The 13,339-nt window shown below is 43.4% G+C and overlaps 1 protein-coding gene and 1 long non-coding RNA gene across 4 annotated transcripts in view; one reads left to right on the forward strand and one right to left on the reverse strand.

Annotated features, from left to right (window-relative positions):
- Positions 1-644: 644 nt before the first annotated feature.
- On the forward strand, positions 645-4,754 carry LOC143296113 (uncharacterized). Of its 3 annotated transcripts, XR_013057105.1 has the most exons (4): positions 645-3,294; positions 3,330-3,364; positions 3,750-3,959; positions 3,995-4,754. It is a non-coding gene; the product is annotated as an uncharacterized LOC143296113 (long non-coding RNA). The 3 variants fall into 3 exon arrangements; XR_013057104.1 differs by having other exon boundaries at positions 646-3,364; XR_013057106.1 differs by lacking the exon at positions 3,330-3,364 and having other exon boundaries at positions 646-3,294.
- A 338-nt stretch (positions 4,755-5,092) lies between these two features.
- The window catches only part of LOC143296062 (ADP-ribosylation factor-like protein 2), an 8,796-nt gene continuing 549 nt past the window's right edge, over positions 5,093-13,339 (reverse strand). Inside the window, exons 2-5 of the mRNA XM_076607814.1 lie at positions 11,020-11,130; positions 8,612-8,774; positions 7,898-7,978; positions 5,093-5,748 (exon numbers count right to left, since the gene is read on the reverse strand). Of these exons, the coding sequence (XP_076463929.1) occupies positions 5,614-5,748; positions 7,898-7,978; positions 8,612-8,774; positions 11,020-11,130 (490 nt within the window). The 3' untranslated portion in view covers positions 5,093-5,613. The remainder of the gene's footprint in view (positions 5,749-7,897; positions 7,979-8,611; positions 8,775-11,019; positions 11,131-13,339) is intronic.

Genomic DNA, 13,339 nt, shown 5'->3' on the forward strand with positions numbered 1-13,339 from the left:
GGGGAGGGGGAAAGCTGAAGGGGGGTGACAGTGGTGTGATGGAGGGTGGGGAGGGGGAAAGCTGAAGGGGGGTGACAGTGGTGTGATGGAGGGGGGGGAGGGGGAAAGCTGAAGGGGGGGTGACAGTGGTGTGATGGAGGGTGGGGAGGGGGAAAGCTGAAGGGGGGTGACAGTGGTGTGATGGAGGGTGGGGAGGGGGAAAGCTGAAGGGGGGTGACAGTGGTGTGATGGAGGGGGGGGAGGGGGAAAGCTGAAGGGGGGGTGACAGTGGTGTGATGGAGGGTGGGGAGGGGGAAAGCTGAAGGGGGGTGACAGTGGTGTGATGGAGGGTGGGGAGGGGGAAAGCTGAAGGGGGGTGACAGTGGTGTGATGGAGGGTGGGGAGGAGCAAAGCTGAAGGGGGGTGACAGTGGTGTGATGGAGGGTGGGGAGGGGGAAAGCTGAAGGGGGATGACAGTGGTGTGATGGAGGGGGGGAGGGGGAAAGCTGAAGGGGGATGACAGTGGTGTGATGGAGGGTGGGGAGGGGGAAAGCTGAAGGGGGGTGACAGTGGTGTGATGGAGGGGGAAAGCTGAAGGGGGGTGACAGTGGTGTGGAGTGAGTGAACATGAACACTACTATTAAAAAAGAAAAAAAAAAGAGTGGTGAACATCTTTGTGTTACAGTGTGGTGAGAATGAGTATGTGTGAAACGTGTGTTGAGGAGGAGTGTGTGTGTAATTGTACACATGAATACATCTGCTCCACACCTACAGTTATTGACAATTATCCCGGAATTATTCTGGCATTCTTCAGTGAGAAACAAAATAGTTTTCATTCCATCCAATATTTAAAACATTTTATTTTGCTTATCACATTTCTTAAACATTGGCAGATTGTTCACAGCTGTTGAACAACTTGTTAAAGTAACAAACACCATACTTTTAACAATCTGTTTTAATACCTTTAACTCCAAATTACGTTCCAGAATAACTTCACTGCTTGCCATGGTATCTGACAGAATAGACTGTTCACTCAACATCTTCAGTGTCAAACTTGGAATAACGTCCTCTCTGATCAACTTGAGGTCAGTGTTAGGATGGCTGACATGATGGTATCAGTGCTAGGATGGCTGACATGATGGTATCAGTGCTAGGATGGCTGACATGATGCTATCAGTGGCGTGATGACTGACATGATGGTATCAGTGCTAGGATGGCTGACATGATATCAGTGCTAGGATGGCTGACATGATGGTATCAGTGGCGTGATGACTGACATGATGGTATCAGTGCTAGGATGGCTGACATGATGGTATCAGTGCTAGGATGACTGACATGATGGTATCAGTGCTAGGATGGCTGACATGATGGTATCAGTGGCGTGATGACTGACATGATGGTATCAGTGCTAGGATGGCTGACATGATGGTATCAGTGCCAGGATGGCTGACATGATGGTATCAGTGCTAGGATGACTGACATGATGGTATCAGTGCTAGGATGGCTGACATGATGGTATCAGTGCCAGGATGGCTGACATGATGGTATCAGTGCTAGGATGGCTGACATGATGGTATCAGTGCTAGGATGGCTGACATGATGGTATCAGTTCCGTGATGGCTGACATGATGGTATCAGTGCTAGGATGGCTGACATGATGGTATCAGTGCTAGGATGGCTGACATGATGGTATCAGTGCTAGGATGGCTGACATGATGGTATCAGTGCTAGGATGGCTGACATGATGGTATCAGGTCAGTGCTAGGATGGCTGACATGATGGTATCAGTGCTAGGATGGCTGACATGATGGTATCAGTGCTAGGATGGCTGACATGATGGTATCAGTGCTAGGATGGCTGACATGATGGTATCAGTTCCGTGATGGCTGACATGATGGTATCAGTGCTAGGATGACTGACATGATGGTATCAGGTCAGTGCTAGGATGGCTGACATGACGGTATCAGTGCTAGGATGGCTGACATGATGGTATCAGTGCCGTGATGGCTGACATGATGGTATCAGGTCAATCAAAAGAAAAGACCTCTGACCTCTCTTGAAGGTGATGAGGAATGTCTAATAACAGCCAGGAAACATTTGCTTTCCTTCACCATTCAAACACATAAAGCTTACAATAATGATATTATTCACTAAATTGGACATTGGTCATTTCCTATAATATAATTAACTATAATTAACTAAAATGGACATTGCTCATTTCCTATAATATAATTAACTATAAGTAACTAAAATGGACATGGCTCATTTCCTATCTGCACCACTGATAAAACATTATTGATGTGAACATCTTCAGTAAGTCTTGATGAGAAACATTTCAAACTGCTTTACATGGAAACAGAACCATTCAACCCCCAACCCCCCCACCATCCCTCCACACACACACACATTTACAAGCAATCAACACAAAGTGGCAGCATCACAAGCAGTTTTTGAGATCCCCTTTTCTGTGGAATTTAAAATTTTTAGAGGCTGCTCCAATTGCGTGGAATTCACAACCATCATTTTTATTCTTTAGAAGGACTATCAAGACTTGCCTGTTACAAATGATATTTTCATAGATGAAATCTTTTTTTCCCTGTTCTCGCTGGTGATTGCCTGTGTGGTGCTTTTGATTGTATTTCAACTGTACAAGTGCAGGCATGAAAGACTGAGTGTCATTTGTGTGTGTGTGTGTGTGTGTTGTGAGAGTGTTTGATTGTGTGTATGTATGTGTGCATGAAATTGTAATCAATAGTTTTTGTATCATGATGAAATTTTGGTGAAGCACATACATAGTCCTATGAAATACTGGAGGAATGTGCTATGGAAATAGTTCTTTGACAACGACAGGTGTGAAGTGCTGTGGAAATAATTCTTTGACAACGACAGGTGTGAAGCGATGTAAGACAGACTGCAACATGCTCTTCCTTTGATCCAAACACTGACTGCAGCTGTGAGAGACCCACAGAGACAGCAAACATTCACTGCAGAGCTTGCTTGCCAGGAGTGAAAACTATCCAACATGGAACAGATGACAAAGACAAGGGAGGGGAAGAAGGAATCACGGGCACAATGAACACAGCATCACATCCCACACATCAGTCAGTTCAACCCTGCAAGCTTGACGCAGCAGACAGCAAGAGACGTGTCGGACGCTGATCAGCAAGCCTTGCCTCTCAGATCTACTGACCTCTTCCCCCTCCATCAGGAAATAAAATCGCCATGTCTGCCTCGCGTGTGTCATGGGCCCTTCTGACACCACTAGTCACTTGCCAGAGATGTTAAAGGCTGACACTACAGTCACTTGCCAGAGAGGTTAAAGGCTGACACTACAGTCACTTGTCAGAGAGGTTAAAGGCTGACACTACAGTCACTTGCCAGAGAGGTTAAAGGCTGACACTACAGTCACTTGTCAGAGAGGTTAAAGGCTGACACTACAGTCACTTGTCAGAGAGGTTAAAGGCTGACACTACAGTCACTTGTCAGAGAGGTTAAAGGCTGACACTACAGTCACTTGTCAGAGAGGTTAAAGGCTGACACTACAGTCACTTGTCAGAGAGGTTAAAGGCTGACACTACAGTCACTTGTCAGAGAGGTTAAAGGCTGACACTACAGTCACTTGTCAGAGAGGTTAAAGGCTGACACTACAGTCACTTGTCAGAGAGGTTAAAGGCTGACACTACAGTCACTTGTCAGAGAGGTTAAAGGCTGACACTACAGTCACTTGTCAGAGAGGTTAAAGGCTGACACTACAGTCACTTGTCAGAGAGGTTAAAGGCTGACACTACAGTCACTTGCCAGAGAGGTTAAAGGCTGACACTACAGTCACTTGTCAGAGAGGTTAAAGGCTGACACTACAGTCACTTGTCAGAGAGGTTAAAGGCTGACACTACAGTCACTTGTCAGAGAGGTTAAAGGCTGACACTACAGTCACTTGTCAGAGAGGTTAAAGGCTGACACTACAGTCACTTGCCAGAGAGGTTAAAGGCTGACACTACAGTCACTTGTCAGAGAGGTTAAAGGCTGACACTACAGTCACTTGCCAGAGAGGTTAAAGGCTGACACTACAGTCACTTGTCAGAGAGGTTAAAGGCTGACACTACAGTCACTTGTCAGAGAGGTTAAAGGCTGACACTACAGTCACTTGCCAGAGAGGTTAAAGGCTGACACTACAGTCACTTGTCAGAGAGGTTAAAGGCTGACACTACAGTCACTTGTCAGAGAGGCTAAATGCTGACACATAACTGTCGCACATCATTCATTCCCGAACTTTCCATGTGAAACTAACAAATCACACATCATTCATTTTCCAATTTTACACATGAAACTAACCAATCATACATTCATTCTCCACCTTCACACATGAAACTGGCCAATCAAACATCATCAATTCTCCAACTTTACACATGAAACGGACTTATCACACATCATTCATTCTTTAACTTTACACATGAAACGGACTTATCACACATCATTCATTCTTTAACTTTACACATGAAACGGACTTATCACACATCATTCATTCTTTAACTTTACACATGAAACTGACTTATCACACATCATCAATTCTCCAACTTTACACATGAAACTGACTTATCACACATCATTCGTTCTTTAACTTTACACATGAAACTGACTTATCACACATCATTCGTTCTTTAACTTTACACATGAAACTGACTTATCACACATCATTCGTTCTTCAACTTTACACATGAAACTGACTTATCACACATCATTCATTCTTTAACTTTCACATGAAACAAACCAATCAAACATCATTCATTCTTTAACTTTACACATGAAACTAACCAATCACACATCATTCATTTTTTTAACTTTACACATGAAACTGACTTGTCACACTTCATTCATTCTTTAACTTTACACATGAAACTAACCAATCACACATCATTCATTCTTTAACTTTACACATGAAACTGACTTATCACACATCATTCATTCTTTAACTTTACACACGAAACTGACCAATCACACATCACTCATTCTTTAACTTTACACATGAAACTAACCAATCACACATCATTCATTTTTTAACTTTACACATGAAATGGACTTATCACACATCATTCATTCTTTAACTTTACACATGAAACTAACCAATCACACATCATTCATTCTTTAACTTTACACATGAAACGGACTTATCACACATCATTCATTCTTTAACTTTACACATGAAACTGACTTATCACACATCATTCATTCTTTAACTTTACACATGAAACTGACTTATCACACATCATTCATTCTTCAACTTTACACATGAAACTGACTTATCACACATCATTCGTTCTTCAACTTTACACATGAAACTGACTTATCACACATCATTCATTCTTTAACTTTTACATGAAACAAACCAATCAAACATCATTCATTCTCTTATGTCACAGATGACACTGAGCAATCACAGATCATCCATTCCCTATTATTCAAGGTGCAAGCTGCGTTTCTTGTTCTCAGCATAATGGAATGCTGTGTGGACGAAGCAGACAGCCTTGAAACATACACTGTAGAGTGAACCGAACAGAACACATGCCCCCCACTCCCTGCCATTCTCACTGACGGAGAGATCAGCTGGCAATTGATGAACCTTGGTATGGTAGAGGACTAGTCCATGGTGAATATGCGTGATGCGATGTCGTCGATGATCCAGTCAATGCCGGAGAGGAGGTTGTCTCCAGTGACAGCACTGCAGTCCTTGATCAGCCAGTGGTGGGTCTTGATGCTGTCCAGATCTAGGGCCTGCACAGTAAACATTGTAATGCTGTGAACAGTGTTATCTCTTACTTCATTGGCTGGCAACTTGTCTCGCAGTGTCCCTCGTAGAGGCCTGCACAGTGAACATTGTTAAGTCCTGAACATATTATCTTTCACTTCATTGGCTGACAACATGCCTCCTGGTATTTCTCATAGAGGCCTGCACAGTGAACATTGTTAAGTCCTGAACATATTTTCTTTCACTTCATTGGCTGACAGGCCTGTGCAGAGAACATTGATACCTTCTGGACAGTGTTCTTTCACTTCATTGGCTGACAGGCCTGTGCAGAGAACATTGATACCTTCTGGACAGTGTTCTTTCACTTCATTGGCTGACAGGGACAGTGTTCTTTCACTTCATTGGCTGACAGGCCTGCACAGAGAACATTGATATCTTCTGGACAGTGTTCTTTCACTTCATTGGCTGACATGTCTGCACAGAGAACACTGATATCTTCTGAACAGTGTTCTTTCACTTCATTGGCTGACAGGCCTTGAGTTCTTTCACTTCATTGGCTGACAGGCCTGGACAGAGAACAGTGATACCTTCTGAACAGTGTTCTTTCACTTCATTGGCTGACAGGCCTTGAGTTCTTTCACTTCACTGGCTGACAGGCCTGTGCAGAGAACATTGATACTTTCTGGACAGTGTTCTTTCACTTCATTGGCTGACAGGCCTGTGCAGAGAACACTGACACATTCTGAACAGTGTTCTTTCAATTCAATGGCTGACAGCATGCCTCCCGGTGTCCCCCAGTCATTATTGTCACCTGAACAGTGTAATCTTTCACTTCACTTGCTGACACATTCTGAACACACTATCTTTTACTTCAGTGGCTGACAGCTTGCCTCCTGGTGTCCCTCATCTATTTCGATGCACTCCTTGCCACTGTTGAAATCTAGCTTAGAAACTGAATTTTAAAAACAACAAAACAAGAACAAAAACAATTTGCAAATCACACTCTTCCCCTCTCTCTTCCTCCTTCCTTTCGTCAAAAGTTGCTATCAAGGGACAGACGATGGACTGTAGAAGGAACACACAGTACCAATAAGGACAGTGCAGGAGACAGATGATGGACTGAAGAAAGAACACACAGTACCAATAAGGACAGTGCAGGAGACAGACGATGGACTGAAGAAAGAACACACAGTACCAATAAGGACAGTGCAGGAGACAGACGATGGACTGAAGAAAGAACACACAGTACCATTAAGGACAATGCAGGAGACAGACGATGGACTGTAGAAGGAACACACAGTACCAATAAGGACAGTGCAGGAGACAGAAGATGGACTGAAGAAAGAACACACAGTACCAATAAGGACAGTGCAGGAGACAGACGATGGACTGAAGAAAGAACAAACAGTTCCAATAAGGACAGTGCAGGGGACAGATGATGGACTGAAGAAAGAACACACAGTACCAATAAGGACAGTGCAGGAGACAGATGATGGACTGAAGAAAGAACACACAGTTCCAATAAGGACAGTGCAGGAGATAGAAGAAAGAACAAACAGTTCCAATAAGGACAGTGCAGGAGATAGAAGAAAGAACAAACAGTTCCAATAAGGACAGTGCAGGAGACAGACGATGGACTGAAGAAGGAAGTGCAGGAGACAGACGATGGACTGAAGAAGGAACACACAGTACCAATAAGGACAGTGCAGGAGACAGACGATGGACTGAAGAAGGAACACACAGTACCAATAAGGACAGTGCAGGAGACAGACAATGGACTGAAGAAGGAATACACAGTACCCATGAGGACAGACGATGGACTGAAGAAGGAACAGACAAGAATGGAGTAGCCATGAGGACAATGCAGGAGACAGACAATGGACTGAAGAAGGAACACACAGTACCCATGAGGACAGACGATGGACTGAAGAAGGAACAGACAAGAATGGAATAGCCATGAGGACAATGCAGGAGACAGATGATGGACTGAAGAAGGAACAGACAATACCCATGAGGACAGACGATGGACTGAAGAAGGAACAGACAATACCCATGAGGACAGATGATGGACTGAAGAAGGAACACACAGTACCCATGAGGACAGACGATGGACTGAAGAAGGAACAGTCAAGAATGGAGTAGCCATGAGGACAGTGCAGGGAGAGGAACACCAACCTGTCTGATTTCCTCTGAGCTGAGAGCTCCAGGCAGGTCCTGTTTGTTGGCAAACACCAGCAGTGTGGCTCCTGCCAGCCTCTGTGCCCCACAGCCACCAGTCACAGCACCACGGTGAACAGAGATGGAGTCAAGAGAATAATAGTAAGGGGAATAAATGGCTTTGTGGCTGTTGATTCATGAATGATGCAGCTGTGTGTGTGTGTGTGTGTGTGCCTGTAGTACAGTGATTGTTTGTTTACTTGCATGTGTGTGAATGGGTTTGTAAACTGTGCAACACTGCAAGTACAGAAGCATGCAAGGGTACATGGAAATATATGTGTTTGAGTCTATAGATACATGCTTGCTTGAGCATGGACATGCTTCCTGATATGATGTGAGCAATACAGAATGTAAAAACAGAAGATGTGTTCAGAATACCACTAGCTATCAATATACCACAACCACAAATTCACTGAAAACAATGACCTGATATCCTGTGAACAATACAGATGATTACAAAACCAGGACAAGGAATTATGATGAATGTCCCATCTCACATACTGCTGACAGTGTCATTTTGTCCAAGTATGAATTTCCACATTTGGATGTTATCATTCAAAAAGTAGAAGCGGAGTGGGGTGGTGGGGTGTGGGATAGGGGGTGTGGGGGTGGGGTGGGAGGGTTGTTGAATGGAGAGGTGGGGGACAGAGGAAGCAGCAGTGGTGACAGTACCTCCTCCACCAGCAGCCCCTGCAGTTCACGTCTGCAATCGGCCAGCCTCATGCGGTCTGCGCTGTCCACCACCCACACTAGGCCGTCCGTGCTCTCAAAGTAGTTCCTCCAGTACGACCGCAAAGACTTCTGGCCCCCCACGTCCCACACGTTCAGCTTGAAACTGTCAGAGAGAAACAGGGTGGAGGTGAACAGTTAGAAACAGTCAGAGAGAAACAGGGTGGAGGTGAACAGTTAGAAACTGTCAGAGAGAAACAGGGTGGAGGTGAACAGTTAGAAACAGTCAGAGAGAAACAGGGTGGAGGTGAACAGTTAGAAACTGTCAGAGAGAAACAGGGTGGAGGTGAACAGTTAGAAACTGTCAGAGAAACAGGATGGCCGTGAACAGTTAGAAACTGTCAGAGAAACAGGGTGGAGGTGAACAGTTAGAAACTGTCAGAGAAACAGGATGGAGGTGAACAGTTAGAAACTGTCAGAGAAACAGGGTGGAGGTGAACAGTTAGAAACTGTCAGAGAGAAACAGGGTGGAGGTGAACAGTTAGAAACTGTCAGAGAAACAGGATGGAGGTGAACAGTTAGAAACTGTCAGAGAAACAGGGTGGAGGTGAACAGTTAGAAACTGTCAGAGAAACAGGATGGAGGTGAACAGTTAGAAACAGTCAGAGAAACAGGATGGAGGTGAACAGTTAGAAACTGTCAGAGAAACAGGATGGAGGTGAACAGTTAGAAACTGTCAGAGAAACAGGATGGAGGTGAACAGTTAGAAACAGAGAAACAGGGTGGAGGTGAACAGTTAGAAACTGTCAGAGAAACAGGGTGGAGGTGAACAGTTACAAACTGTCAGACAGAAACAGGGTGGAGGTGAACAGTTAGAAACTGTCAGAGAGAAACAGGGTGGAGGTGAACAGTTAGAAACAGTCCGAGAGAAACAGGGTGGAGGTGAACAGTTAGAAACAGTCAGAGAGAAACAGGGTGGAGGTGAACAGTTAGAAACTGTCAGAGAGAAACAGGATGGAGGTGAACAGTTATAAACTGTCAGAGAAACAGGGTGGAGGTGAACAGTTAGAAACTGTCAGAGAAACAGGGTGGAGGTGAACAGTTAGAAACTGTCAGAGAAACAGGGTGGAGGTGAACTGTTGGAAACTGTCAGAGAAACAGGGTGGAGGTGAACAGTTAGAAACAGTCAGAGAGAAACAGGGTGGAGGTGAACAGTTAGAAACAGTTGAAGAGAAACAGGGTGGAGGTGAACAGTTAGAAACTGTCAGAGAAACAGGGTGGAGGTGAACAGTTAGAAACAGTCACAGAGAAACAGGGTGGAGGTGAACAGTTAGAAACTGTCAGAGAGAAACAGGGTGGAGGTGAACAGTTAGAAACAGTCAGAGAGAAACAGGGTGGAGGTGAACAGTTAGAAACTGTCAGAGAGAAACAGGGTGGAGGTGAACAGTTAGAAACTGTCAGAGAGAAACAGGGTGGAGGTGAACAGTTCATAAAAGCACTTCTCACAATACTATAAATAACTAAAGGAAAAAAAGATTCAATCAAATGATTCAATTCAATCTATACTTTGAAAATCTATCACTCGTTTGTATGTGAAAGTCCCAGTCTTGCCACTTACAGTCTATAATTTATTGCTTCAAACATTCTAAAAACATCCATGCATTCCGAACACCCTGGTTATCATATACACAAGAAAAACCATAGCTACAAAGACAATTATCTATGCTAGTTGCAAGTGTTTGTTTATCTCTAGAATCTAAATTGCACAGTATTCTACATTATCCATATGCTTGGGCAGGCAACCTATGATTATCCATTTGGACTAATTCAACCAATATCTTATGCATTTTATGTAGGAATTCAAATACATGAGGTATCTTCTAGTTTCACCATATATACAAGATCTCATATTTCAGCACCATATTAGGCGACTGGATGTGCATCTATACGTCAAGTCCACATATTTCAGCACCATATTGGGCAACTGGTTGTGCATCGAACAAGAGAGATTTCATATAGATATGGTTAAATGGTTAAGAATTTTCTACAAATTTTATATCTATTTTTTATGTGACAGTTTATGTCAGTTTAGCGATGAGTTGTAGCTTTTGAGAGAAATACGGATAAGATGTTTGACAAGGAACTTTAGTGTGCTATTTTTCCACATGTACACACTTAACAAGCAGACAAAAAGATAACATATGGCCTGGCATGGCTTGTTTTGATCTTTGTGCCATACATACTTTCCCTTTTCCAGTATTTCTTCCATTATACCAGCATGGAAAAAAACAACAAAAAACCCCAAACAACCGCTGACAAAACTTACTATACAATGGAGCACATTTTTATATCAGAAATATGAAGATGAAAATAGAAATAAAAAGCTCAAAAAACAACAAAATAAACTGTACCCTCTATGTTCCAACGTCTTGATGTTGAATCCTAGAGTTGGGGAAATGGTATCGATGTCTTCACCATTGAACTTCTTCAGAATGGTTGTCTTTCCAGCATTGTCCAGCCCCCTGGCTGAAGTCAAGGAGAATTTCACCTCTCAAGCAGTCACACAGAAGTATTCAGAAAATGACTACAAGATGACAAGGAGAATAAATACATAAGCAACAGCCAAGTGCTTACAGCACTAGATTCAACTTGAGAACCTGTGTTCCATGGTACAGCCCTGGCAACAGCTGCTGGCTGGAGGAGTGTAAAAGGGGGGATCTTTCAAATCCCCCACTCCAGCTGAATGTAGTTTGCACACCTGCTTAAATACTGCTGTGTATCATAATTATGCATCATATCAAATCCAACATCATCAGAATAATCAAGTCAAATAGTGGCATAGTCCAAAACATACTCTGTGTAACCTCAAAGGGCACATTTCACTTTGAGCAAAATTCATCAGCAAAGTACAATTGAATTCCTGACACTGCTGTCTCAAGAACCAGGGTCTGTTACAGCTTGACACTGTCTTGTCATCCAGGACAAACTATTTCAAACAAACCAAGCTATTCCGAGAACAATCCCAGTCTGGATCATCTTTTCTCCGCCAATGTCGCATTTCAACACCAGCTGTGTGGTGACCAGATCTTGAGTCAGTTATCAGCCAACCTAGTGCTTTTAATTTTCTGTGATAGGATATGCCATTTTTTGTTCTTGTTTGTCACAGGGGAATCCTTGGCTAATCTCAGACACCATCTGTTCCATGCTTCTGGTGCCAGAGAGTGTTGCACTCTAAAGTGACTGGCGGTGAAAGGTTTTAACCCTTAATGGGTGCAGTTGCTAAGGCTACTTGGCATCCTTTAAAGTTCAAGCAGAAGCTCTGCAAAAAGTGCTTTGTTCCCCTACAACTTGGGTTTATAAAGGCAGGGGCTTGATTCCTTGGGACCGCTAAGGAAGCTAGATTGTCCTGACAGAACATCTAAAATTCTTTGGCCCTCATTTCAAGATCAGGATGAGGATGAATACATCACAGGGGCCTATGTGGCCATTGTCGCAATGAACCTGGGAGAGCGCATGTATTAAAAGACCAAAACAAACACACAAAAAAACTCTACTGTTCATAATGGAAAACAGTAGATGACAATGAACTTTTGATGGCCGCCTTTAATGCTGTGGTCATTCCTGCACACACAACTCCCTCCAGTTGATTCCATTCTTTTCTTTAAAAAACAACAACAAAACATTAGTTCTTTATTTGGTCTGTTGTGCAGAAAGGAATTACAAAACCCTTGATGTTATTGATAGTTCTTCTTCCTATTTTTAATGTCTGTGTAATGATCTTTATATTAAGTAGATTTAGAAATTCTGGTGGTCTTGCTAGCAGGTGTGAAGAACTTTCCTGGTGGTAAGGCTGGAATATGGGTGTCAACAATCCTATACATTGCAGTGAGGTGGATCATTTTACCTCTATCTTCCAAAGGTGGTAATTTTTTAATTTGTAGCATGTGCATCATGCAGCCTGGATCCCTTGACCTAGAATCCTTGGTAGTGAATCTGGCGGCATGGCCATGTACCCTCTCGAGCCTTTCATTATCCTTTTTGAGGTGGGGGCCCTATACTGCTGCTCTGTACTCCAGCATGGAGCGGATGAGTGAGGTGTGTGCCATCCGGCAGCTTTGTGGAAGGCAATTCTTCAGGTTTCGTCTGAGAAAGCTGAGCGAGCAGTTGGCTTTTTTGCAGATGTTTGATATGTGGCTGGTCAATTTCAAGTCATTTGAGATCTGAACTCCCAAGTAGGGATTTTGTTGTATATGTTTTAATACCACTCAATTTAGTCGGCAGAAGAAGGGTGGTTTGCTCTTGCTGGAATAGATATAGCATTTCTGCGCAATGAATCGCATTGCCCAGTCTTTCGCCCATACTTCTAGACTGTCCAGCTCTTTCTGTAGGGTGATATGGTTTTGGCAGAAGTGAATTTCCCAATAATGAAGGCAGTCATCTGCAAAAAGGCATACTGTTCGTTTTGCAGATTGTGTCTGGTTATTAATATAGCACAGAAAGAGTAAAGGAACCAGGACTACACCTTGGGGGACACCCGATAGTACCTGTTTCCTCTGATTTCTCTCCCTCAAGAAGCCATCGGTCAGGAAGTTGGTACTCTAATCCCGTAGTGGTTCAGCTTGTGTAGTAACCTGTCTCTTATGTTAACTCTGGCTCTCATTTCTCTCATGCTGATTTGGTTTTGTTTGTGTTTCGGTTAACCTCATTTGTCATTATTTTCCTCATAAAATG

Source organism: Babylonia areolata, chromosome 21, assembly GCF_041734735.1.
Source record: "Babylonia areolata isolate BAREFJ2019XMU chromosome 21, ASM4173473v1, whole genome shotgun sequence".
In the NCBI taxonomy this organism is placed as follows: domain Eukaryota; kingdom Metazoa; phylum Mollusca; class Gastropoda; order Neogastropoda; family Buccinidae; genus Babylonia; species Babylonia areolata.